The sequence below is a fragment of the Belonocnema kinseyi genome, chromosome 10, assembly GCF_010883055.1.
Source record: "Belonocnema kinseyi isolate 2016_QV_RU_SX_M_011 chromosome 10, B_treatae_v1, whole genome shotgun sequence".
NCBI lineage: Eukaryota > Metazoa > Arthropoda > Insecta > Hymenoptera > Cynipidae > Belonocnema > Belonocnema kinseyi.
In genome coordinates this window covers 42,303,317-42,328,319 of record NC_046666.1, presented here as the reverse complement: position 1 = coordinate 42,328,319, position 25,003 = coordinate 42,303,317, and the positions used below count along the sequence as shown (strand labels likewise).

The 25,003-nt window shown below is 26.6% G+C and overlaps 1 protein-coding gene across 4 annotated transcripts in view; it reads right to left on the bottom strand.

The window, feature by feature from the left end:
* The window catches only part of LOC117182318 (furin-like protease 2), a 731,195-nt gene that overhangs the window by 74,010 nt on the left and 632,182 nt on the right, over nt 1-25,003 (bottom strand). For all 4 annotated transcript variants that reach the window (XM_033375470.1, XM_033375468.1, XM_033375471.1 and 1 more), the window contains exons 5-6: nt 18,271-18,565; nt 10,461-10,633 (exon numbers count right to left, since the gene is read on the bottom strand). In XM_033375470.1, coding sequence (XP_033231361.1) covers nt 10,461-10,633; nt 18,271-18,565 — 468 coding nt within the window. The remainder of the gene's footprint in view (nt 1-10,460; nt 10,634-18,270; nt 18,566-25,003) is intronic.

Here is a 25,003-nt window from a genome sequence, read left to right as displayed (position 1 = left end):
CATTATTTAAAGAATTTTCATGTTTTAAAGGAATTTGTTTCCCCATACATTTTCAACAGACATTACTGTATGAAATCGATAACGCATTTCATGAATGCAAAGGTGCTATTTTGTTAAAAAGACAGTTTATAATAATTTAAACAATTAATCATCATTAATTTGAGCATCCTAATAAGAAAGGTGGAGAAAAAAATCTAGTTTCTTTGTATTTGAGATATTATGTCGCTTATTGTTCAGAAAATAATAACTTTTCACAATTTACAAGATAAAAAAATGGTTCAAACAGATAAAAATTGTTTAATGAATTGGTAAATATCTTAAACAAAGAAAAATTACTTTTAATATTCGGTAATTGTGTCTTTAATCCTAGCAAAATAATAACCTTTTACGTTTCACAGGATAAAAATGGTTTGAATAATTACCAAATTTATTAAACAAGAACTATTATCCTTAAAAGTCATCCACTCAATCATTTATCTTAAAAATATTTTGTGTAGGAAAAATATAATAGTATTAAAAATAAATAATTCAATCTAGGAAATTTCTTGTGTAGAAAATATTTTGTATAAGAAAAAAATTAAATTATCAAACAATATTAAATTCTGCGTAGGAAATATTCTGGGTAGAAAAAATGTTGTGTAGGAAAAATGTAACAGTATTAAATTTTGTGTAGGAAATATTTTGTGTAGAAAATATTTGGTGAAGGAAAAATATGATCAGTATACTATGTGTACAATATATTTTGTGTAGAAAACATTTGTGTAGGAACCGGTGTTAACCAGATTTTTAAAGATTTCAGAAAAATTTGACAATGATTTCTCAAGGATTTCAAAGATTCCAAATTTTTCCAAAGATTTCTGATAGATTTCAAAGATTTCACAAATACTTTAATTATTTCATAAAAATTTCCGATACATTTAGGGAATGCACAAAGATTTCAATGATTTCACAACAATTTCAAAATATTTCGGAAATATTTAAATGATTTCCCAAAGATATCAAAGACTCTACGAATATTTCAAATCTTTCGTGAAGATGTTGCATAGATTTAAGAGATTTTACAAAAACAAATGATTTCCCAAAAATGTCAATAATTTCACAAATATTAACAAATCATTCAAAAATATTTCCAAAATTTAAAAAGAAGTCTTCGCAAAGGTTTCCGAGAATTTCAGAAATATTTAAATGATTTGCAAAACATGTAAAAGGTTTCAAATATTTCGCAAAGATTTGACATGGATTTAAAGGATTTTACAAAGACACCAAAGATTTTACAAAAATTTTAATAACTTAGCAAATATTGCTAAATATTTCAAATTGTTTTTTAAGATCTCAGAAAGATTTTACAAAGATTAGAATAATTTCCCAAATGTTAAAAAAAATGTCGCAAAGATTTCGGATAGATTTAAAAGATTTCACATTTAAAAGACTTCAATGATTTTCAAACAAATTTCAATATTTTTTACAAATATTTAAAAAAATAATATTTTTCGAAGATTTCACACAGATTTCGGACAGATTTGAAAGAATTCACAAATGTTTCAAAAATATTTCAAAGATTTACAAGATTTATCAAATACAGCAATGCTTTTACAAAGATTTCAAATATTTCGAAAAGATTTCGCATATTTTTAAAAGATTTCACAAAGACTTCAATGATTTCTCAAAGATTTCAACAATTCCAAAAATATACTAAACACTTCAAAAATATTTCCAAGTGGTTTTAATAATATCTCGAACATTTCAAATATTTCGCAAAGATTTGACAAAGATTTCGGATATATTTTAAAATTCCACAAAAGCATAAATGATTTCAGAATTTTAATGATTTCCCAAAGATTTAAAATATTTCGCAAAGATTTAAACAATTTCACAAATTCTATCAAATTAAAAAAAAATATTTTTAATATTTTACAAAGATTTCAAGGATTTTCTAAAGATCTCACAAATATTTCCAATGCTTTGAAAAAAGTTCGGATAGTTTAAAAAGATTTTCCAAAGAGTTCAATGATTTCCCAAAAATTTCAAACATTTTTTAAATATACCAAATATTTAAAAAATAATTTTAATATTTTATAAGATTTTCAATGATTTTTCAAAGCTTTCAACGATCTTACAAAGATTTAAAATATTTCATAACGAATTCAATGATTTTCTATACATTTCACAAAGATTTCACAAAGATTGCAATGGTTTCCCAAGGATATCACAAAGATTTTAAAGGTTTCGCAAAGATTTCAGAGCGATTAAAAATATTTTACAAACTTCAATGATTTGCCGAAGATTTCGGATAGATTTAAAACATTTAAATGATTTTCCAAAGATTTCAATAATTTAAAAAATATTATTAAATATTTTAAAAATATTTAAAATATTTCACGGATTTCAATGATTACTCAAAGATTTGATAAAATTTCACAAACATTTTGAAATATTTAAAAAATATTTCAAATATTCGACAATTATTTCTCAAAGATTTAAAAGATTTTACAGAGATTTCAAATATTTGGCAAAAATTTCGGATAGATTTAGAAGATTTCACAAAGACATCAATTATTTCAAACAGATTTCAGGTAGATTAAAAAAAAATCAAACGATCTGTTAAATTTAATTATTCTAATAATCTTATTATTAAAAAGAAGGTAGCACTGTTTTAGATTAATATCTCAAAACTATTATCGGGAAACCCGTCGCTTTTTTGACGTTTAATATTTGTTTATAACTTCAAGTTTGCGACATTTGTGACTATCTAAATGATGTATTAAATAATAATAATAATAATAATAATAATAATAATAATAATAATAATCCATGGAACAAAGGTGTCCAGGACTTTGAGTTACAAGCGACTATAATCATAAACTGTAAATAATGGGTTAATCATAAACGTTCTAAACATCAACATCATAAACAAAGGGTTAATCAGAAACTGTAGGGTATCTGTGGGGCAGTATATTAAGGGACAGAAACAAATCTTCTAAAAACACTTAAAGCCTCATTTCCTGCTTTGAGAATAGAACCTGCTCAAGGGTGACTACCCAGGCAGTGTTGAGACATAGGACAATCACGATATTTTCTGAGCCACGATGACTCCCTAAGAAAAATATTTTTTTAATAAACTCGTGATTTTTGGGACTGGGGAGAGTTGGAAAAGGGGATTTGAGACTTAAGGCTGATTTTAGGGTAAACGAAGAGTTGGACAAAGGATTTTACACTCAGGCGTGACTTTTGGGACAGGGGTGAGCTGGACAAGGAGATTTTACACTTGGGATCATTTTAGAGTAAACGGAAAGCTGGACAAGGGATTCTACACTCAGGCTAATTTTAGGGTAAACGAGTGGGGTAGCTGGAAAAGGATTTTTTACGCTTTGGGGAATTTTTGTGGAAGAGGGAAGCTGAAAAAGGGGATTTCACTCTTGGGGGAGATTCTTGGGGATAAGGAAAGATGGAAAATGGGATTTTAAACTTCAAGGCGATTTTTGGGGCTGGATTTTTCTGGGAAGGAAGCTGGAAAAAGGGACTTCACACTTGGGGTTTATTCGTGGGCTAGAGAGAGCTGCACAAGGGGATTTTACACTTAGAGGTGATTTTTGCGGCAGGGTAGAGTTGGACAGCGGCGGGAACTGGAAAAGGGGATTTTACACTCAGGGTGATTTTTGGGGCTGGGGAGAACTACACAAGAATATTTTCACATAGGTGGGATTTTTGGGACAAGAGGGAGTTGAATAAGAGGATTTTGCACTTAATAGTGATTTTTGGGGCAGGGGAGCTGAAAAAGGGAATTTTACACATAAGGTGATTTTTGGGGAAGCTGGGAGCTGAAAAAAGGGAATTTTACACTTAAAGTGATTTTTGGGAAAGTTGGGAGCTGAAAAAGAGAATTTTACACTTGGGGCAGATTTTTGGGGATAAGGAAATCTGTAAAAGGGGACTTTGCATTTCGGGTTAGTTTTTAAGTCAGGACAGAACTAGAAAAGAGGATTTTACTCTTAAGGGTGGTGCTTGGGACAGCGGAGAGCTGGACAAGGGATTTTACACTTCGGTGTGATTTTTGGGGCCAGGGATAACTAGGCAAGAAGATTTTTCAATCCGGCGGGATTTTTGGGGCAGCGGTGAACTGGACAAGGGAGTTTTGCACTTAGGAGTAATTTTTGGGATCATGTGAGCTGTAAAAGGGGATTTTACACTTGGGGTAATTTTTGGGGCTAAGGAAACCTGGAAAGGGGGATTATGCATTTCGGGAAAATTTTTGGGTCGGGAGAGTTGGAAAAGGGGATTTTACTTTAAAGGGTGATGCTTAGAAAAGCAGGGAGCCGGATAAGAGATTTTAAACTTCGGGGTGACTTTTGAGGCTAGAGATAACTAGACAAGAAGATTTTTCAATCAGACGGGATTTTTGGGGCAGCGGGGAGCTGGATAAGGGGATTTTACACTTAGGGAAGATTTCTGGGGATAATTAAAGCTGGAAAAGGAGACTCAGCATTTCGGGGTAATTTTAAGGCTCGAGAGACCTGGAAAAGGGAGTTTTACACTTGAGAGAGATTTCTGGGGATAATTTATTTATAATTTATAAACAATACAGCGTCAAATGGAAAAGGGGATTTTACTCCTGAAGATGATGTTTGGGACAACGGGAATTTGGTCAGAGATTTTACACGTAGGGGTGATTTTTGGGAATAGGGAGAACTAGAAAAGAGGATTTTTCATTCTGGCGTGATTTTTGGGGCATCGAAGAGATGAAAAAGGAGATTTTAGGGATGAGGTCAACTGAAAAAGGGAATTTACACTTAGCGGTGATTTTTTGATGAAAAAATAGAGTTAAAGGTGTAGTTGTGGAAAAAAAGAGAATGCCTTCTGAGTTTTAATTATCTGAAATAAATAATATTAAATTTTTCACCCGATGCGCATTCAGATTTTTACTTGATTGACGTGGCAAGCAAAGTTTGAATGTATCAGATTTGGTGTAAATTCATACATTCTACACTAGTATGGAATTTACTCTTTTTCACAAAGCGTTAAATTTCTGTCGATTTTAATTGAAGTTGATTATCGAATTTACAACAATTCAGCTAAAAATATCCAGTTTTACAGTATAATCAAAATATAGACACACGATGTTAATAACAGTTAAACATATTCTATCACATTGATTTTCGATTACAAAGTATAAAATTACTGTCTTTGTAAAAAATCCTTTCTCTCACACTGGAAAAAACATTTTAAAAGAGATGCCTATCAAATTTAAATTTAATTGAATCGATTTTAGATTAATTTAATTTTCAAATAAAAAACTAAATACTTTTAAGAATCGAATCATAGAAAGATAATGCAAAAAACGTCGAATTTTGATGTTTTGGACAAGTTGGAATAACTTTGGAAATAATTAACAATTTTTAAAGTTCTTAGGCTTTATTATAATGTGAGTGAGAAAATTTCAAATAATAATTGTACTCATCACAGAATTTAAAAAATTTCAAAGCAATAACATTTTTATAAATATCACTAAAATTGATTAAAATATGATAAGTAATGGTTTTTAAAATAATGTTGTAAGTATTTACACATTTTTGAAACTTTGCAACTTTTTTTGTGCCAAGTTTTACCTAGGGGTGACGCCAAGGAAATTTTTAATACAAATATTTCCAATTTAGAAAATTATTATCATAGAGACTTAACTTTAAAATTATCCCAAGAACTTAAAAAAATGTTAGTTACCTCCAGAGTTAATTCAGTTTTTGGAAAATATTAAAATTTGACGTTCTTTGCAATATCTGTTTATAAATTTGTCATTTTGCCTTCGTATTAGAATTTTTAGACGCAGGATTTTATTACTGAATGAATTAAAATTAAAATGAATTTGAGGTTGTTTTGCAATATCTTGTTATAAAATTGCCATTATTTCATTTTTATTTACTTATTAGAGGCAGGATTTTATTACCTTTCGCGATATAATGAGGAAAAAATTTGCATGCTAATATTATAAAAATGTAGTATGGACTTTAGCAAAAACAAAAAACAAGCGTGTGTCCAAGAAGCACTTTACAATTTTTTTAAAATTCTAAATTATTTAAAAAAATAGTTTTTTTCTTGACTTTTGTACAGCTAGATGAATTTTGTATAAAAACTAAAGAACGAATTTATTCAGAAACTGTTAATTAAAATTTCGAAATTTCACGATTGGATGTTCTCATAAAAGAGAATTTTGACAATATTGTCAAACTCAAGAGATTCAAAATCTAGATCCTATAAAATTGTAATATTATCTAATTTTTTACTTTAAAAAATCATTTCTAATTTTAATTTGAACGTATAAATCTACTGATTGTTTAATAAATTTAACAGTTTTCCTACTTGAAATTTAATTGTAAAATAAATATGGTTTATTATTAAAATATTCATGGCGTAAAAAAGTCGGCTGAAAAAATTAATGAGAGATTAATTAAAACAATAAAGCGCAAGAAATTTCGCCAGAGGCAAATCAGAAAATAAAACTTGAAATATAATTTCCAGTCTTCTCCTGCTTTTAAAATTAATAATTAATGCAAAACGCATGTATATGAATAATAAATACAGATACAGGATATGCTTTTTATTTAACGGATAATGTCCTCTGAATCCATTTAATTAGATTTTCTTAAATCAAATAAATAAATTCACTAACAGAAATAAGAGACACAATTTGAATAATTAAAACAACTAAGGTAGAACTATGTTTAAATTCTAGATTTAGCAATTACTTAATGGTTCTTCGGAAGCCGATAAATTCATTCAATATTAAGATCTTTTTTGCAAGTCAATATTTAGAATGAATTTTTATAAGTCTGTTAGAATATCAATCTAGATTTTCTACTAGAATTCGAACTTTGAGAAGTTTCTTTCAAGTTGCTAATAATTTTTAGAAAAAAATTCAAAAGCCTTTTACCTGACTTTGACTTTGAATAGAAAAAACTTATAAAAAATTCTGCCAGCGGGATTCGACCCCAGGCTTTCCGGTTATGAACGTGTCGCGTTTTTTTAGCAGGTTCAAAGTTATTATTTTTTTAAATACTTTAAACTAAATTCCACATCTATCTTTTCAGATTAACTTACTATTTTTATTATGTTTAAAATATTTTGTTAATAAAAAATGAACGAAAAATATGATTTCCCAAAGTATTATTATTTCTGTTTCATCCATTTTATAAACAAATAAATATCTACGGTACTTTTCTGGGATTCAATCTTTTCTCTTTGAAAAAATATATATAATTTTCAAATACTTTCCAATGTTTACTGAAACAAGAAAAAAATATTCATAATTTTCTATTAGGAAATAATATTAACAATTGGGTTATATTTGTACGTTTATGCAGAAAAATACTATTTTTTACTAAAAACTGCTACAAATGACTTCATATTATTTGGCTAAAAATTTTTATTTCAATTCAACAATTTCAATTTTTATTAACAAATAATATAAAAAACTGCGTCATACTCGTATATTCTATAACAAAATTTATGTTTTATAGAGAAAAAACTGTTTTAACAATTTGCTTCAAAACAGTGGTTCAAAATAGTTTTTTTTGTATCTTGAACTACGAATATTAAATCATTCTCTATATATAGTTTGTTAATAACAATTGAATTTATTAACCAATATTAGAATAATATTAGGTAAATCGAGTCAAAACACAAAATTCCTCTTCGCAATAAGTATTACATTCCATTGATAATTATATGTTTAAATACTTTTTATGCAGATTTATTATTATTATTGATAGAAACTTAACAAAAATAATTGCTTAAACAATTATTATTAGTTTCAAGAATATGATCTTTGAAAAACGCTAAAAAGTTACAGTTTTTTCTGAAATATTGAACTTTTGGTCAACTTTTGGATTAGAGTATGCTAGTATTAAATGGAGATCTACAAACATAATTGTTTAAACAAATTCTCATCATATATACTTATCTTTTCCTATAGTAATGTTAGAAAGGTGCAGTTTTTTCAGAAATTTCAAGTTTTTTGTCCAGTTTTCACTTGGTGAGGTAATAATTCAAGATAATAAAAATAATAATTTAAATAATTTATTATTATTTTTTATAATATTTTATTTGAATAATGCTATGAAGTTGGAATTTTTTCTGAAATTTTCAAACTTTTTCAGCTTTGCGCTTACCTGTAAGGTAACGAATAATCTAGGTTAACAAAAAAATTGTTTAAAAAATTCATTATTGTTTATAACTATCTTCTCTTAGATCAATGCTAGAAAGTTGTGGTTTTCTCATAAATTTCTAACCTTTAGTCAGAGCAAAGTTATATTTAATATAAGTTAAACAAGTATTTGTGTAAACATTATGAATACTTTTTTCAGATATAAGATCGTAAAAATATTTCATTAACATCTCATATAGGAGAAGATAGTTATAAAAAAAAAAAGATTTATTTAAACAATTATGTTTGCTAAACTGCGTTGATTATTACAGAACTCTAAGTGAAAACTGGAAGAAAGTTGAAAGTTTCAGAAAATCCGCAACTTTCTATCATTATTCAAAAAGAATATTAATGAAAATAATAATAATTGTTTAAAAATTCTTGTTTTTTTTAATTGTATTAATCATTATTTCACCATAATTAAAAAGTGTATAGAAAGTGGAAAATTTTAGGAAAAAACTACAACTTTCTAGCCTTATTTTAAGAGAATAATTGCGAAAATAATAATAAATTGCTAAAAGTTTGTAAACATATAATTATCAATAGAAAGTAGTATTTTATGTATTAGAAACAATTTGTACTAAAAGAAACCGTAAAAAAATTATAATTAGCACCTAAAACTCCCAAAAACCAATTTTTCACTTATGGTTTTTTTAGGACCCCATAAAACAAACTTATCTGAATAAAATTAGCAAGAACCTATTTTTTCTTTTGGGAAATACGTATTAAGCTGCATGGGACTCGAGGAACCTCGAAATGCATTGTTATCTTTTAAAACCCATTTTTTATGAAGTCTGTCAAATTTGGGGGCTATATGCATAAAAATTCGAAAAAAAATTCAACGCATTTTTCAAGGTGGCCGCTTTAGTCCCAGATAACAAATTCCTGGTCTTTTTCCGGAGTTTCCCCGGTTCGCAAACATTTTTCACGGTCAATGAAATTAAACAAGTCAAAATTTAAAACCAAATATTTCGGTATTTAAACTGAACAATTTTAAATTAAATAAAGTTAAACTGCTAATTAAAATTTTTTAACTTTTATAAATTGTAGAGTTCAAAGATTCAGATTCAGTTCAAAAAATATAAATCCAGGTTATAATTTTCAATTCTCTAAATTGAAAAATCAATCAATAAATTAAAAAATGTTAATAATTATATCGTTTGAAAAAAAATTTAAGCCGGAAATAATAAAAATTCCTTTTTTATATAAGCTAAACACTTTTTTAATTATTTGGAACGGTTTAGAAATCCTTCAAATGCTTCAAAATGTTATTATAATATCTTGAAAAATCATGTGGTTTTTCTTTTTTTCAAATTTTGTTTTTTTTTTTGAAATTTTGTCAGAACTTCTAAACATCTTTTAAAATTATTCGAATTTTTCATCAAATTTTATTTAAAAGCCAGCTAAATAAAAAAAAAATCCCTTAAAATATTCCACATTTATTTTTGACAATTCTTTAAATCTTTCTAAACATTTTCATATGTTCAGTTAAAATAAATTTAAAAAATAAAAAAATCATTTTCAATTTTTCTAGGGTATGTTTTTTGTTCTTCTGAAGCCCTTTAAAATTCTTAAGAAGCTTCCTAATTGTTTGTTCAAAATCTACCAAAATCTATATTTGGTATTAAATGAGGCCGAATTAAAATGGTAAAGTTCAAAGTTTAGTTTAATTATTGATTTTAAATTAACTGTCAGATATTTTAAAATATTAACTAATTATTCTTGTTTTTAGTCAAAAAATTCCAAATTGAAAGGGTTAAAAATGAATTTTTTGGGCTGAAATAATATTTAAAATTAAATAAAAGCCTTTTATTATTAATATATTATTCCGATGTAACTTAAAAATTGAAACAGTTTAGTTCTTAACATTAAAATCTATAAATACTAAAATTTTGAACTTTGAAATCTTAAAGTACAATTCCATTTTGAAAATCATTCAATAATTTATATTCACAGTAGATCAACTAAAAAAATGTTTATCAAAAATCTTCTATTTTAAACGTTTCGTAACTACTTATTTAAAAAAAAAACAGTTGAAATCAAAGGACAGATTTTTTTTCTAAAAATTTCTAAAACTCCCGGTCAAAAAATAAATTTACTTTCATATCCCGTTTTTTTCGGCCTTAAAAAATTGCAGGTCATTTCCCGGTTTTCCAGTTTTCTCGGTCCAGCGACCACCCTGATTTTTGGACATTTCAAAAAATCATTATGGAAGAAAACTTAATTTATAGAAAAAATATTAAAATATCGATGATTTGAAACTTACGCTGGTAACACCATAAATGAAGGCACGTCTCGCGAGAGGGCCGGGTCCATCGACGGTTTTTCCGTCGTCTTCTGGTCCCCAGGAAGCACTATAGATGTCTATATGATCAGGATTCAATCCCAAAGCTCTAGCCTCGACAGCATCGTTTACAGGACCGTCGAGCATTCTTACTCCTGCGAGACATATTGATACCGTGGAAATATTGATCTTCCCTTCATGCTTCAAGAAATTGTGTTCATACATTCTGAGCTCAAGATTTACCGCAGATTCGATACAAATTTCACCGTTCATGCATTAATTCAACAGGGATCTCAAATCTGCCATCACTTGAATATTCCAATAAAAAAGAGACATTTATTGCAATTTGTATTTTATATTGTTCTTAATCCTTTCTAGATTTGATTAATTTTTTTTTAAATTGTTAAATTTAAATTAATTTTTTCAATTGTTCAATTGTTTCTTCATTTAAATCCTTCAGGGTTGCTACAAAATCACAATTTCAAAATTCCCTGACTGTTTTCTCATCAATTTTCTACAATTAAAGACGAATGAAAAAAATACATGAAGTTTCAACTAAAAAAGATCAATTTTAAGTTGAAAATATTAATTATCAACAGAAAAAAGGAATTATCAACAAATTATTTAAATATTCAACCCAAGATATTAATTTTAAATTAAATAGTTGAATTTTCAACTCGAAAATATAAATTTCGAACCAAAAATGGAATAATTAAATTTTTTATTAAAAAACTTAATTCTAAATTAAAAAAAAATAAAAATTGTCAACAAAATATTTAAATTAAAAAAAAAAGAACTCTCAATCAAGAAGGTTAATTTTCACTTAAAGCAGACGAGTTTAAAAACAAATACACATGAGTTTGGCTAAAAACATAAATTTTAAATAAAAGAACAATTATTTTTAACCAAAAAGAAAGGACTTTCAAGATAAATTTGGCACAAGAATGAAATAATCACATTTTCAGTTTAAAAAATTTTATTTTAAACCACCAGAAAAGGAATTTTCAAAACAATATTAAGATTTTGAACAGAAAAGATGAGTATTTAATCAAGAAGTATAATTTTGAGTTACGACAGACGAATTTAAAAATAAAAACATAAGTTTTTAACAAAACAAACTGAAATTTTAAGTTACAAAAATTAATGAACAATAAAATAAATGTAATTTTCAACATATTAATTAAATTTTGAAACAAAAAAATGAGCTTTCAACTAAGAACATTATTTTTCAGTCTAAATATTCAAATAATTCTAATAAATTCTAAATAGCTAAATATAACTATCTAAAATAGTTAAATAGCTAAAATAACTAAATAAAATAATAGCTAAAATAACAAAATATTCAACCATAGAGATGAATTTTGAACTAAATAGTTAAATTTTCAAATCGAAAAGATAAATTTGGCACCAAAAATGGAATAATTACATTTTCAGTTTAAAGAATTTAAATTTTAAACCAACAAAAATGGAATTTGCAACAAAATATTAAGATTTTGAAGAAGAAAGAGGAGCTTTCAATCAAGAAGTTTAATTTTCAGTCCAGACAGACGAATTAAAAAAATGAATACATGAGATTTCAACTGAACAAACATAAATTTTAAGTTATCAAAATTAATTAATAATCTGACGAATGGAATTTTTAACATATTAATGAAATTTTGAAACAAAAAGATGAGCTTTCAACTAAGAAAATTAATTTTCATTTTAAACATTCAAATAGTTCTAATAAATTCTAAACAGCTAAATAAAAATACTTAAAATAGTTAAAATAGCTAAAATAATAGCTAAAATAGCTACATATTCAACCATAGAGATGAATCTTCAACTAAATAGTTGAATTTTTATCTCGAAAAGATAAATTTGGTACAAAAAATGAAATAATTAAATTTTCAGTCAAAAAAAAATAATTTTAAGACAAGAAAAAAGAAATATTCAATAAAATATTTAAATTTTGAACCAAAAAGATGAGCTTTAAAGCAAGAACATTAATTTTCAGTTAAAACAGACGAATTTGAAAATAAATACATGCAATTTCAACTAAACAAACCTAAATTTCAAGTTGAAAAAATTAGTTAACAATCAAACAAAAGGAATTTTCAACAAATTAATTGAATTTTCAGCCAGAAATAAATTTTTAAATAAATAGTTGAGTTCTTAACTCAAAAATATATATTTTGCACCAAAAATGAAATCATTATATTTTTAGGTATAGCATTTAATTTTCAACTGAAGATTTTTAACCACCTAATTTATTAACAAAAGAGTTTAACTATAAGTCAATTCCTTTTATTTGGAAGCAAAAATATGAATCTTCAACTAAAATAATGAATATTTAACTGGAATACTGGAATTTCTAACCAACGAAACGAATTTTAAAACAAAAAGATTAATTTCCAAGTAAAAAAATTAATTTTGTATAAAGAAGAAGACAAATGAAAAAGAAATACATGAAGTTTCGTCTAAAAAAAATAAATTTTAAGTTAAAAAATTAATCCGCAACAAAAAAAGAAATTCTCCACAAATTGGTTAATACTCGTATATAAACCAAAGAGATGAATTTTCAACTAAATAGTCGAGTTTTAAACTCGAAAAGATAAATTTGGCACTAAAAATAGAATAATTATATGTTTGTAGTTAAAAAAATTAATTTTTAACAACAACAAAAAAAGGAATTTTCAACAAAATAGTCAAATTTTTAACCAAATAGATGAGTTTTTCAACCAAATAGTTGAATTTTCAAGTGAATAATACCGTCAAATTTATTTATTTAAGTATTAAAATTTACTATAATAATATTAAACAATTTATTTTTTAATAATAGGGTATCTAATCCTAGTTTATTAAAAAATTTATTAAATTTCATTAAAAATAATTTTTAAAAATTATTAATTACTTATATTTAACAAAATAATAAAAATTTATTTATATAAATAATTTACTAAAATAATTAAAAAATGAATCTTTAACTGGGATAGATGAATTTTTAATAAAAAAGATTAATTTTTAACAAAACAGTTTAACTCTGAATCAATTAGTTTTATTTCAATACAAAAATATGAATCTTTAACTAAAATAATAAATACTTAACTAGAGTACTTGAATGTACAGAAAGAATAATTTTCTACATAAACAGACAATTAAAAGAAAAATTGTTGGATTTTCAAAAAAAAAGTTGAATTTTTTACCAAGAAGCTTAATTTTCTAGAGAAAAGAACAAAATTTCAAAAAAATACAAGTAATTTCAAACTGATACTTTAATTTTCAACTAAAAATGATCAATTATAAAAATAAACTTTAAAGAATAAGAAAATGAATTTTCAACAAGGTACTTAAGTAAAGCAATATAAATGTGATTTTACAAATAAAAAATCATTGTTATTCAATTTGATACGAAAATTTAAAAAAATAAGCACCCTCTCGAAAAAAATCCCTGAATAAAAAAAATTTCTTGACATTTCCAGGAGTTACTTCTTCAAAATGGACACAATTTCGGTAAGTATTTAAAATGGAAAGCAAAGCATAGAGAAACAATAACCGCATCCATTGAAATAAAAAAGACTGAAAATAACTGACCGATCGGTTGAAATTTTTATTCGCAGTTGAAATAATTTTCAGTGCAGCAAACAGTAGTAACTGGAGAATAAAATTTCATGCGATCGATAAACGTTGCCACCAAACGAAATTGCGTGATGTCTCTCTTTTGTCAAGATTTGAAAATACGAACACATTGTTTCGAGTTTTATACTGTAGAATGAACGACAATAAAGGGAGGCTTTTTACTCTCGTGAAAATTGAAATTGCTTCGTAGGGTGGGCACTCGGAAAATGATTTGTAATGCATCGATAGTACAATTTTTCCGGAAAATATTGCAAGGAAAATATAAAAATAACACTTTTATGCGAAGAAATAATGAAATTGACTTTTTAATTAAATAAATTTAACAATAGAAATCGACGGTAATTCCGTGATTGTAAATTTTAAAGTCTGTTGGAAATTAATCATTTTTAAATGGGAAACGTTTACTGATAAATAATTTAAATGAAAGCGTTTAAATTACGACCCTTTAAAATTGAATTAAAAAATAACAATTAAAAATTAAACCGTTCGATTTTTTTAAAACTAAATTTTATTTAAATTAAAAGCTAAATTATTTTAATTTTTAATAGTTTTAAACCCCTTAAAATGATTCAAAAATGTTATTACAAAATCATAGAACATTTATATGTTGTTTTATATTTTTAATTATTTTTTTTATTTTTCAGAACTTCTAAACCTATTTTAAAATTATTCAAATTTCTTCCCAAACTTTTCCTTAAAATGTTTTAATATCCTGCCAAACTGGAAAATTTCCATAAAATCTTCCACATTCAGTTTTGAGAATTTTGTAAATCTTTCTAAATCTTTTTGAATATCCACTTAAAATTTATTTTTCAAAACAATTTTCAATTTTCCAAGGAAATAAAAGAATTCAAATTGGGACACTTTTAAATTGGAATAATCAAATCTCGAGAAACTCCAGACTGAAATAAATACAGACTTTACAGCCCAAAATGGTCTCGAAACAGGGAAAACAGAGTGATTTACCAAAAAAAAAATCTGTAATAAAAAAATAATATAAAATAAACCGCTGGGTTTAAAATCAGAAAAGATGAATTTTCAACAAAAAAAACAATTTTCCACCAAGATTGATGAATTTTCAACCAAATAATTAAATTTTCATAAAGAAAACATTCATTTTTAACAAAAAATTTGTACTTTCGAGCAAAAGAGACGAACTTTGAAGCAGAAAAATGAAACTTCGATCAAAAACCAAATACATGCATTTTCAATTAAACATTTGAACTTTTAGTTTAAAAAATTAATTTAAAAATAAAATCGAATTTTCAACAAAATAGTCAAATTTTTAACCAAAATGATAAACCTTTAACCAAAAAAATGAATTCTAAACGAAAAATTGAATTGTTGATATTTCAAACAAGCAATATTATGTCACTAAAAGTGACGATTTTTCAAGAAAATAGTTGAATTTTTAATCAAATACTTGGATTTTTAACCAAATTATTCAGTTTTTAAACAAATAATATTAAAGTTCATCCAAAACCCAAAACCCAAAACACATGATTTTTCAATTAAATAATTGAATTTTCAGTTAAGAAAATTAATTTTCAACCCAAAAAATCGATTTTTCAACAAAATAATGCATTTTTCAATCAAAGTGATGAATCCTCAACCACAAAAATTAATTTTAAACAATAAATCTCATTTTTACATTTTATCCAAACAAGATTTTAGTTCTGAATCTAAAATAGTTAAATTTTAACAAAAATTACAATTTTTCAGTAAAATAGTTTAATGCTAAACCAAAAAAAAAAGATTAATTTTTAGTTGAACTGTTGAATTTTTAACCAAAAGTATAAAATTTCCTCTAACGGAGATGAGTTTTAAACAAATGAATTAAAAATAATAAATCAAAGAGATGAATCTTCAACCAAAGGAGATAAATTTACAAAAATACAAAAAGAATTTTCAACAATTTAGTTCAATGTTCGTCAAAATAAATTAATTTTTAACCAAATAGTGGAAATTTCAAGCAAAGGATATAATTTTTCAACAAAATAGTTGCATTTTTAACCAAATAGTTGAATTTTCAATCGAATGATCGATTGGAATGTATCCCTTATAAATTGAAAGTTCAACTATTTGGTAGTAAATTCACGTATTTTGTTAAAAATTCGTCTTTTTGTTTAGAAAATTAATCTTATTTGTTGAAATTCATCTTTTTGCTTCAGTATTAATTATTTGGTTAAAAATTCCTCTATCTTCGTTAAATTCAACTAGTTGAAGATTTTGAAAATTAATTTTTGCAACTGAAAATTGGACGATTCCACTTTTGGTTCATATAATATATTTTTTAGTTAAAATTGAATTATTTGGTTTGCAAATGCATATTTTTTGGCAGAAAATTAACATTCTGGATAAAAATGTCATCATCGTAGGTAAAAAACTTAACTATTTTGTTGAAAATGTATTTATTTTGTTACAGACTTAACTGTTTTTTAAAGGAATTATTTTTTAGTGGAGAGTTAAGCTATTTAATTAAAAAGTCGTCATTTTGGATTGCAAATTTATTTTTGATGGTAGAATAGTTATATTATTTCTACAAAAATTCACCTTTCTTCGCTGAAAATAAACCTTGCGAATTGAACTTTTTGTTCAAAAGTTCAACTATTTTGTTGAAAATTCGTCACTCATGTTTGAAAGTTTAACTATTTGGTTATTTTTGCAACTATTTGGTTAAAAATTATTTTCTTATCGTTGAAAATTTATATCTTTTGGTAGACAATCTTTTTTGGTTAAAAATTCATTACTTAGAATCATTTACATTAATTTTATTCGAAATAATTTTGGGCTACGTTAGTTTATCTAAGGATCACTTCGGGGTATTAGGGTATATCAGCCTAATGCCCATAACTAATTTTAATTAAAATTACATTTGCGGACACAATTTCGGCTTAGAATTCCCCTTCATATTAATTATATTTCAGAGAATTTTTGGCTAAGTTACTTTCTCTGAGAGTCGCTTCGGGGTATTGGGGTATATCCGCCAAATTCCATCCCTAATTTTAATAAAAATTCAATTTTCGGGCACATTTGTATCTTAGAATTCAGCTAGATATTAATTTTATTTGAAAGACTTTTGGGCTACGTTATTTTGTCTAAGAGTCGCTTCGAGGTATTGGGGTATATCGGCCAAATGCCCACCACTAATTGTAATAAAAATTAAATTTTCGGACACAATTGCAGCTTAAAATTCTCCTTTATATAATTTCACTTGAAATAGATTTTAGCTAAGCTACATTATCTGAGAGTCGCTTCGGGGTATTGGGGTATATCAGCCAAATGCCCATCCCTAATTTTAAATAAAATTACGTTTGCGGACAAAATTTCGGCTTAGAATTCCCCTTCATATTAATTATATTTGAGAGAATTTTTGGCTCAGTTACTCTCTCTGAGAGTCGCTTCGGGGTATTGGGGCATATCGGCCAAAATCCAAACACTGATTTTAATTAAAATTAAGTTTCCGGCCAAATTCCCATCAATAATTTCAATTCAAATTAGGTTTGCGGACACAATTACAGCTTAGAATCCCCCTTTATATTAATTATATTTAAGAGAATTTTTTGCTAAGTTACTTTCCCTGAGAGTCACTTCGGGGTATTGGGGTATATAGGACAAAATCCAAACATTGATTTTAATTAAAATTAAGTTTTCTTACACAATTGAAGTTTAGACATCACCTTGATATTAATTTCATTCAAAAGAATGTTTGTCTAAGTTACTTTATCTTAGGGTCGCTTCGGGCTATTGGGGTATATCGGCCAAATTCCAAAACTAATTTTAATAAAAATATAATTTCGGATACAATTGAATCTTAGAATTCGGCTTGATATTAATTTTACTTGAAACAATTTTGAACTACGTTACTTTGTTTAAGAGTCGCTTCGGAGTATTGGGGTATATCGGCAAATTCCCATCAATAATTTTTATTCAAATTAGGTTTACGGACACAATTGCTGCTTAGAATTCTCCTTTATATCAATTTTACTTGAAAGAATTTTTGGCTAAGTTACTTTCTCTGAGGGTGGCTCAGGGGTATTGGGGGTATATCAGCCATATGCCCACCATTACTTTTAATTAAAACGAAGTTTTCGGACACAATTGCAGCTTAGAATTCGGCTTGAATTGCAGTCTAATTTTAACTAAAGCTTGAATAATGAAAATTGAACAATACCTCCTATGCTGGAATTGTAGGCAACTCCAACACCACAGTATTGGTTGAAAGCGACGGCAGCGACTTCACCAGCGCATCTAGTGCCGTGCTTGTTGTCGCCATTGTCTCTGGGCATCGGATCATCGTCATTGTCGTTAATGTCAGTACTAGCCTCGTGATCGTAATTTAAGGCAAGATCGGGGTGGTTCGTCTGGATTCCATCGTCCAAAATTGACACCACGACACCTTTTCCAGTGTATCCCTTCTGCCAAGCTGGCCCAAGATTCATGTCGAAACCATCCTTTGCCCCACCGTTCTAAAAAAAAAGAACAACAAATTTAAAAAAATACAATTCTGGATATCAATAATAAATATCAATTTTTTGTACATTTTTTATTAAAAATAAAGATGAATTGTTTATTAATTTGCTGCATATTAACCAAAGGATGTGGTAAATACTGTAAATGTTAATAAAAATAAAAATGAAACTGTTGAGAATTTTAAAAAAAGTACCGACAGCGAGATGTGAACCTGCAAACGCAGACTGTAAGACCAATGAGTGAGATGCGGAGCTCTCCTACTCTAATGTTTCAAGTTCGGTTTTACGAATTAATCCTTAAGTGAAAAAAATGAACGTTTGAGAGTCCGCTTGTTCAAAACAGTGCAAATTAAAAATATTTCAATGGAAAATATTTTTATATGGCGCGAAATATCCAATATTATAATTGTAATGCCTCGAGCAGTTCTACATAGCTGTAACGTTTTTAATAATATATATCAGCTTTTTGCATATTTTCAACTAAAAATAATGATCGATTGTTTATTAATTTTCTAAAGAATAAGAAAAAAAGTACTCAAAGCGAGACGCGAATCTACAACTTAGAGTGGGGCGATGCCCCCCCCCCCAATTTTAAGAAACCAAATTAAAATTTGAAATATTACTTTTCTGAAATTTTGAATAAAAAATAATTTGAAACGAAATGCTTGTAACCTCAAAAAAGAAATACATTTTTTTTTAAGCAAAAGAGACGAGCTTGCTACCAAAAACAACTCAATTTTAAACAGAATTATTGAATTTTCAATAAAAAAAGATGAATTTTCAATCAAGACTAGTTTAATACTAATAAAAAATGAACTCTCAATTACTTTCTCAGGCAAAAAGATAAATTTTTAAGCAAGAAGATTATTTTTTTACCAAAAAAGCTAATTTCGAACTAAATATATAAATTTCTAAACAAATAGTTGAATTTTCTACCCAGAGCATTAATTGTTTACCAGAAAAGGCGATTTTTCAAAAAGTTACATGAATCAACCAAACTGTTGAATTTTTTAAGTAAAAAGAATAATAAAAAAAATGTTTAAAAAGAAATTGTCAACCAAACTGCTTAATTTTGAAGAGAAAATGATGAATTTTCTTGACAAAATACTTAATTTTCGTCGCGAGAATAAGAAGTTTGAACAAAAAAGATAATTTCCAATCAAATGATTAAATTTTAAGTTTAAAAAACAGTTCACCTAAAAAAGTAATTTTTATGTGGTTAAAATTCTGAACGTTCAAATGAACGACATTTTTTACTGATGACTTTGCAAACCAGGACTAAAATGTTTTTTTTTTCACTAAAACGTTTGTTAATTTATATTGGAAATAATTCATTATTAAAAAAAGAATTGAAAAGCATAATTTAAATTACAGCTGGAACAATATTTATATTATTTTAAATGAAGAATATTAATTTTTACCCCAAAAATGAAAGTTTTAATAAAGCAGTCAAATTTTTTACAGAAAAAGGCAAATTTTCAACAAAAAAAAACACAAAATCTATTTTCAACCAAAGAGTTGAATTATTTGTCTAAAAAGGTTACTTTTGAACCAAAAATGAAATAGCTAAAATAGTAAAATTAAATAGTAAAATCTTCAACTAAAATTATGAATCTTCAACCAAAAAAATGCATTTTTAATCAAGCAGTCCAATTATCAATTTGTTGAATTTTCAACTTAAAAATATGAAAAAAAATGTCAGCACTAAAATTTAAAAATCTGATTAAAGTGGTATTTATCGCCATATTATATTTAATGTGAAAAGTTATTTTAAAAGGGGTTGGAGCCCCCCCCCCCCGACCAAATCCTTTCATATACATTCGCTGAAGAAAATAATCCACAATCAAATTGATGTTCTAGGGAAAAAATGAAAGGTTGACAATTCCCTTTTTAAAAAGGGCAGATTAATTAATATATTTTTATATGACGAGAAATATTCAATATTATGATTGCAAAGCTTCGCGCGTAATCGGACATCATTCTCGCGGTAAAATCAATCATTAAAAAAAAATTTGAAATAACCAGACTTCAGTAACGAAATTTTTGAACGGAAAATATTTCCCTCTGGCGAAAGAATTTCCAATGAAAAGGGTCAAATTTCGGTGCTACGCCAGTCGTCTCGATAATTGAGAAATTCCACAAGTATTAAACCCGCTGGATCAGAAATATCAATATTAAACTTTGGGTCAAAAATATTTTCAATTGGAAATATTTTTGTGTGAAGAAAGAAAAATTCGATTCATATGCCTCTAGAAACTTTACTTTGCCTAAATTAGTTTTCAAATAAATATATTGTTTCAAATAAAATAAAAGTGAATGCTATATGAAATTCAATTTAAAATGCTGCAAATTCCTAATATTTAAATAACAAATGCTTCATTTTTCAACAGCATAGATTATTTTTTAACCAAAAAGATGAATTTTCTAATAAAAAATATTTACGAATTTTTAACATCATTTATGAACTTTTAACCAAATAGTTGAATATTCAACTAAAAACATATACGTTTTCAATAACAATGAAACAGTTAACTTTGAAGAGAAAAAATTAATTTTTAACCATTAAAAAAATCATTTTTCTACAAAATCATTTTTCTAAAAAAAATGAATAGTTCAATTGCCAATAAAAAAATAATATATGAATCGCAAATTAAAAAAACAAATTTTCCCCTAAATAGTTACATTTTCACACAAAAATATGAATTCCTAACACTATATACGAATTTTTTAACAAACAAAAAAGACGAATTTTCAACAAAAATGGACTAGTTAAATTTTAAGCTAAATAAATTACTTTTAAACAAAACAAAAAAAGCAACCTTTACAAAAAATTAGTTAAATTTTCAGATACATTTTTAACTATAATGCGAAATTTTAAGCTGAAATAGTTCAGTTTTTGACCAAAAAATATACATTTTCAACCAAGAAGATTAATGCACAACAAAAAATGTGGTAGCTTATATTTCAACAAAAAAAGATTTCAATTTTAAATAAAAAACAGTTTTATTCAACTAAGAAGATAGATTTTCAGCCATAGTTGAATTTTGAGAACAAGAAGAATTTTTCAGAGAAGAGCGAAAAAAATGTCCAACTAACATTCAAATTTTTAAACAAAAAGATGAATTTTCAACAAAATACATTATATTTCAACCAAATAGTTAAAATTTCAACCAAATGATGAATTTTCAACTGAAATGATCAATTTTAAACTAGAATAGTTAAATTTTAAACAAAAAGACGAAGTGACAACATGGTAAATTTTTTTGAATTTTTAAGCAAAAAGGTAAATTTTGAACAAAAAACACATAAAACATTATAATTTCTCTCAATAAATTTAAAGAAGTTACCATAATTTTTAATTGAAAAAAAATATTGACCTGATAACTAACATGAAAGTTTTTAGATTATTTAGTTTTTAATTTATAATTTACACGAAATTCATTTTGATACGGAGTGCAGTAAAAATAATTGGCAGTTAGAATATTATTAGAAAAAATACGATTCATAAAACGCTTTAATAAAAAATTTCTTGTTCCGAATACAAGCGTATATTATTCCAGTGACATCATATGGTTCACTTTTTGATTTTCACCCACATAGTTATCAACAAGGTTATCAGCTTGAAGAAATTTATTAAAATTGTTCTGAAAGATAGGATCTAAAAGAAGAAAGATACTGTCTGGAATCACGAAATATAGTTTGTTGGGATGTTGTGTGTTAAATATAAATCCCATAAAGGGCCCTCGAGAATCTCTTACTCGGCAGCTACTTATCCAAGCGTAGAACCCCATATAAAAATGCTTTTAAATTATTTTTTCGGTGAAACTTAGCCACAAAACTGGTATATTAGAGATCGTATATTATGGCACGCAGATGGTGGATAACACGATATTTCATAAGAATAATCGAGAAACGTGGTACGAAACATAATATTGCAAAAATGGCCCAACCATGAGAAGGAAGTTTTTGATTAAATATATTCCCTTTTATACACGCTCTCGCCCCTTGCGAAAGAAAAAGTTCAACTTTATTGCACGACTTGAATCTATTTATTTTGTATCAGGCCTCGGAATGACTTCGGAGATTAAAAGAAGTATAAATAGTGTCAAAAATTTGAAAAAAGTGTTAAAATACTTTCCAAATAGTGTCATACAATTTTTCAAGTATTAAAAACTTATGCGCAGTCTTTAAAGTTAAAGATGAAATCGTAGACAACTGAAATCTTGTCATTGTGAATACTCTGTTGTTAAAGCTCCTTGGGCTTTAACGAACACATTTTTATCTCGTTTCGTATGAGAAAAGGGTTAAAAGAAAATGTTCATATCTGATTTAAAAGCAATTTTTTTATTGAACATTTTATATTACCTTGTATTTATTCATCACAAAATTAATTTGTTTATTGGTAAGGTCATTTTTCACGATTGAAACAAAACTACGCGTTTTATCAAACAATGATTAAAAACAAACTTGTAGCTCCTGTTTGTCCAAAAATGTCATTTTGAAAAAAATTTAATGTGTTTTTTAAGAATAACACAAAAACTACGCGACAAATAAAAAATTGATAAATAACGAACTTGTAGACATTTCTTGGATGCACAATTTTTGTCAATTCAGGTGCTGTCTTATATTGCATAGTTTAACTGCAAAATAGAATGGTTGATTTTGGAAAGATTAGCATGAAGAATTAATTTTAATTTTTAAAAAATTTCCAATTTTCTATCCTAAAATTTGTTATTTTAAAATAACAATTTTTTATGTAAACGCTTAGACAATCTAAAAAATTTCAAATTTTTGAATCTTTTTTCTAAACCTTATTTATTAAATAGGAAATACAATTTTTTTTAAATACCGCTAACGTATAACATAATATGCTAACGTAACCTTAAATTATTAAAAAATTATAAACTAAAAAAAAATCCTGTGAAACTATTAAAAATAGCAAATATAGCTCCGACTATAATGTTTGTTTTAAAATATAAATTTTTTATGCAAAGCACCAGACCTAACCTAAAATTGTTAAGAAATTATGAAACTTTATAGTCTAATGATTTTTGTAAAAAAAAGATAAAGGGAAACAAAAACGAAAAACTTTAATAGTTGAAAAATGCTTAATCTTTGAAATATAATAATTAGTGATTAAAAATACACATTTCCGATGCAGAGTGCTAACGTGACCTAAAATTGTAAATAAAACTAACACAACCTAAAATTATCTTTAAAATTAGATCTTCTCCAAACCTGTACGACTTTATACTAAATTCTTCTTTCAAAAAAGACTATTTTCAATTTTCAAAATGTTTCATATAGTTTTTATTAACAAAAGAGATCATTGGAAAATTTAATTTTCTAAATTTAAGAAATGAAATAACTTCGAATAATGAAAAGATATTGTTACATCTTTTTTTCAGATAGGATTTCTTTTCAATTTCTAAATTTAATAATATTTTTAATAGTTATTTTACATTATATTTTGCAGAATCGCATTCTGAAGTCTAAATACAATTTTTCCCAATTGATATTTCTGAAAAATAAGAATTTTTAACTTTTCAAAACGTAACAAATTCAGGTCTGGAAATCAACTTTAAATTTTAAATTGAAGAAGGTCCCCAGATCCTTTTTAATATCCCGCATTTAAATCACGATCTCACTTCAAAATTCCGGTTCGAAAATCCCTCTCGTAGCTGAAAATTCGATTTGACCCTATCCAATAAAATTTCTTCACCTTCCTCTTCTTCTTTCCTCCTTTTATTTTCCCGACCTCTACTTTTCAATGGACTCATCTCTCATTCTCCTATCATTCTCCTTTGCCTATTTCCACCTCAGTTTTCACGACTCGTAAAATGGGGTAAAAAAAATATTGAAGATAAAAAAGGAGAGGATAAGAAAGAGAAAAAAGCACGCAGCCGAGGCACATTGTACTATCGTACAATGCGGTCCATTGTCTCTTTCAACGATGCATGCGGTCGACCACAATTGTACAAAGGCGAAAAGTATCTCACATCCTGGGGTAGATATCGACTGGGGAGATTTAACAGCGACAAAAGTAACGTAAACCTTCAATGAAAAGGAACATTGTGCATTTCAGCTTATGACTAATAAGGACCTAAGGAGAAAGCAATTTTCCCTTTTTTAGTTTGTTCCTTTACGGGAATGTTTCTAATTTTTTAAAAATATTGCTTAAAGATGGAGATTTTCTTCTGTAAAAATTTATTCGTATGACCGAAACTATCGAGAATAGCCGTTTACTGACAGACAAGTTTGGATGTACAGTCTGTCAAGTTAAAGCGTGGGTGGCTTTACTCGCAGTCGGTAAGGTGTGTCGACATGATTTTGCTGTCAAAATATTAAGAAGAGCTCCCTCTTTCATGCTTTTTGATTTAACATTCAGTTTGCTTTCAATTCTCATCTTGTTATGTAGGTGAATAGGTGCAATCT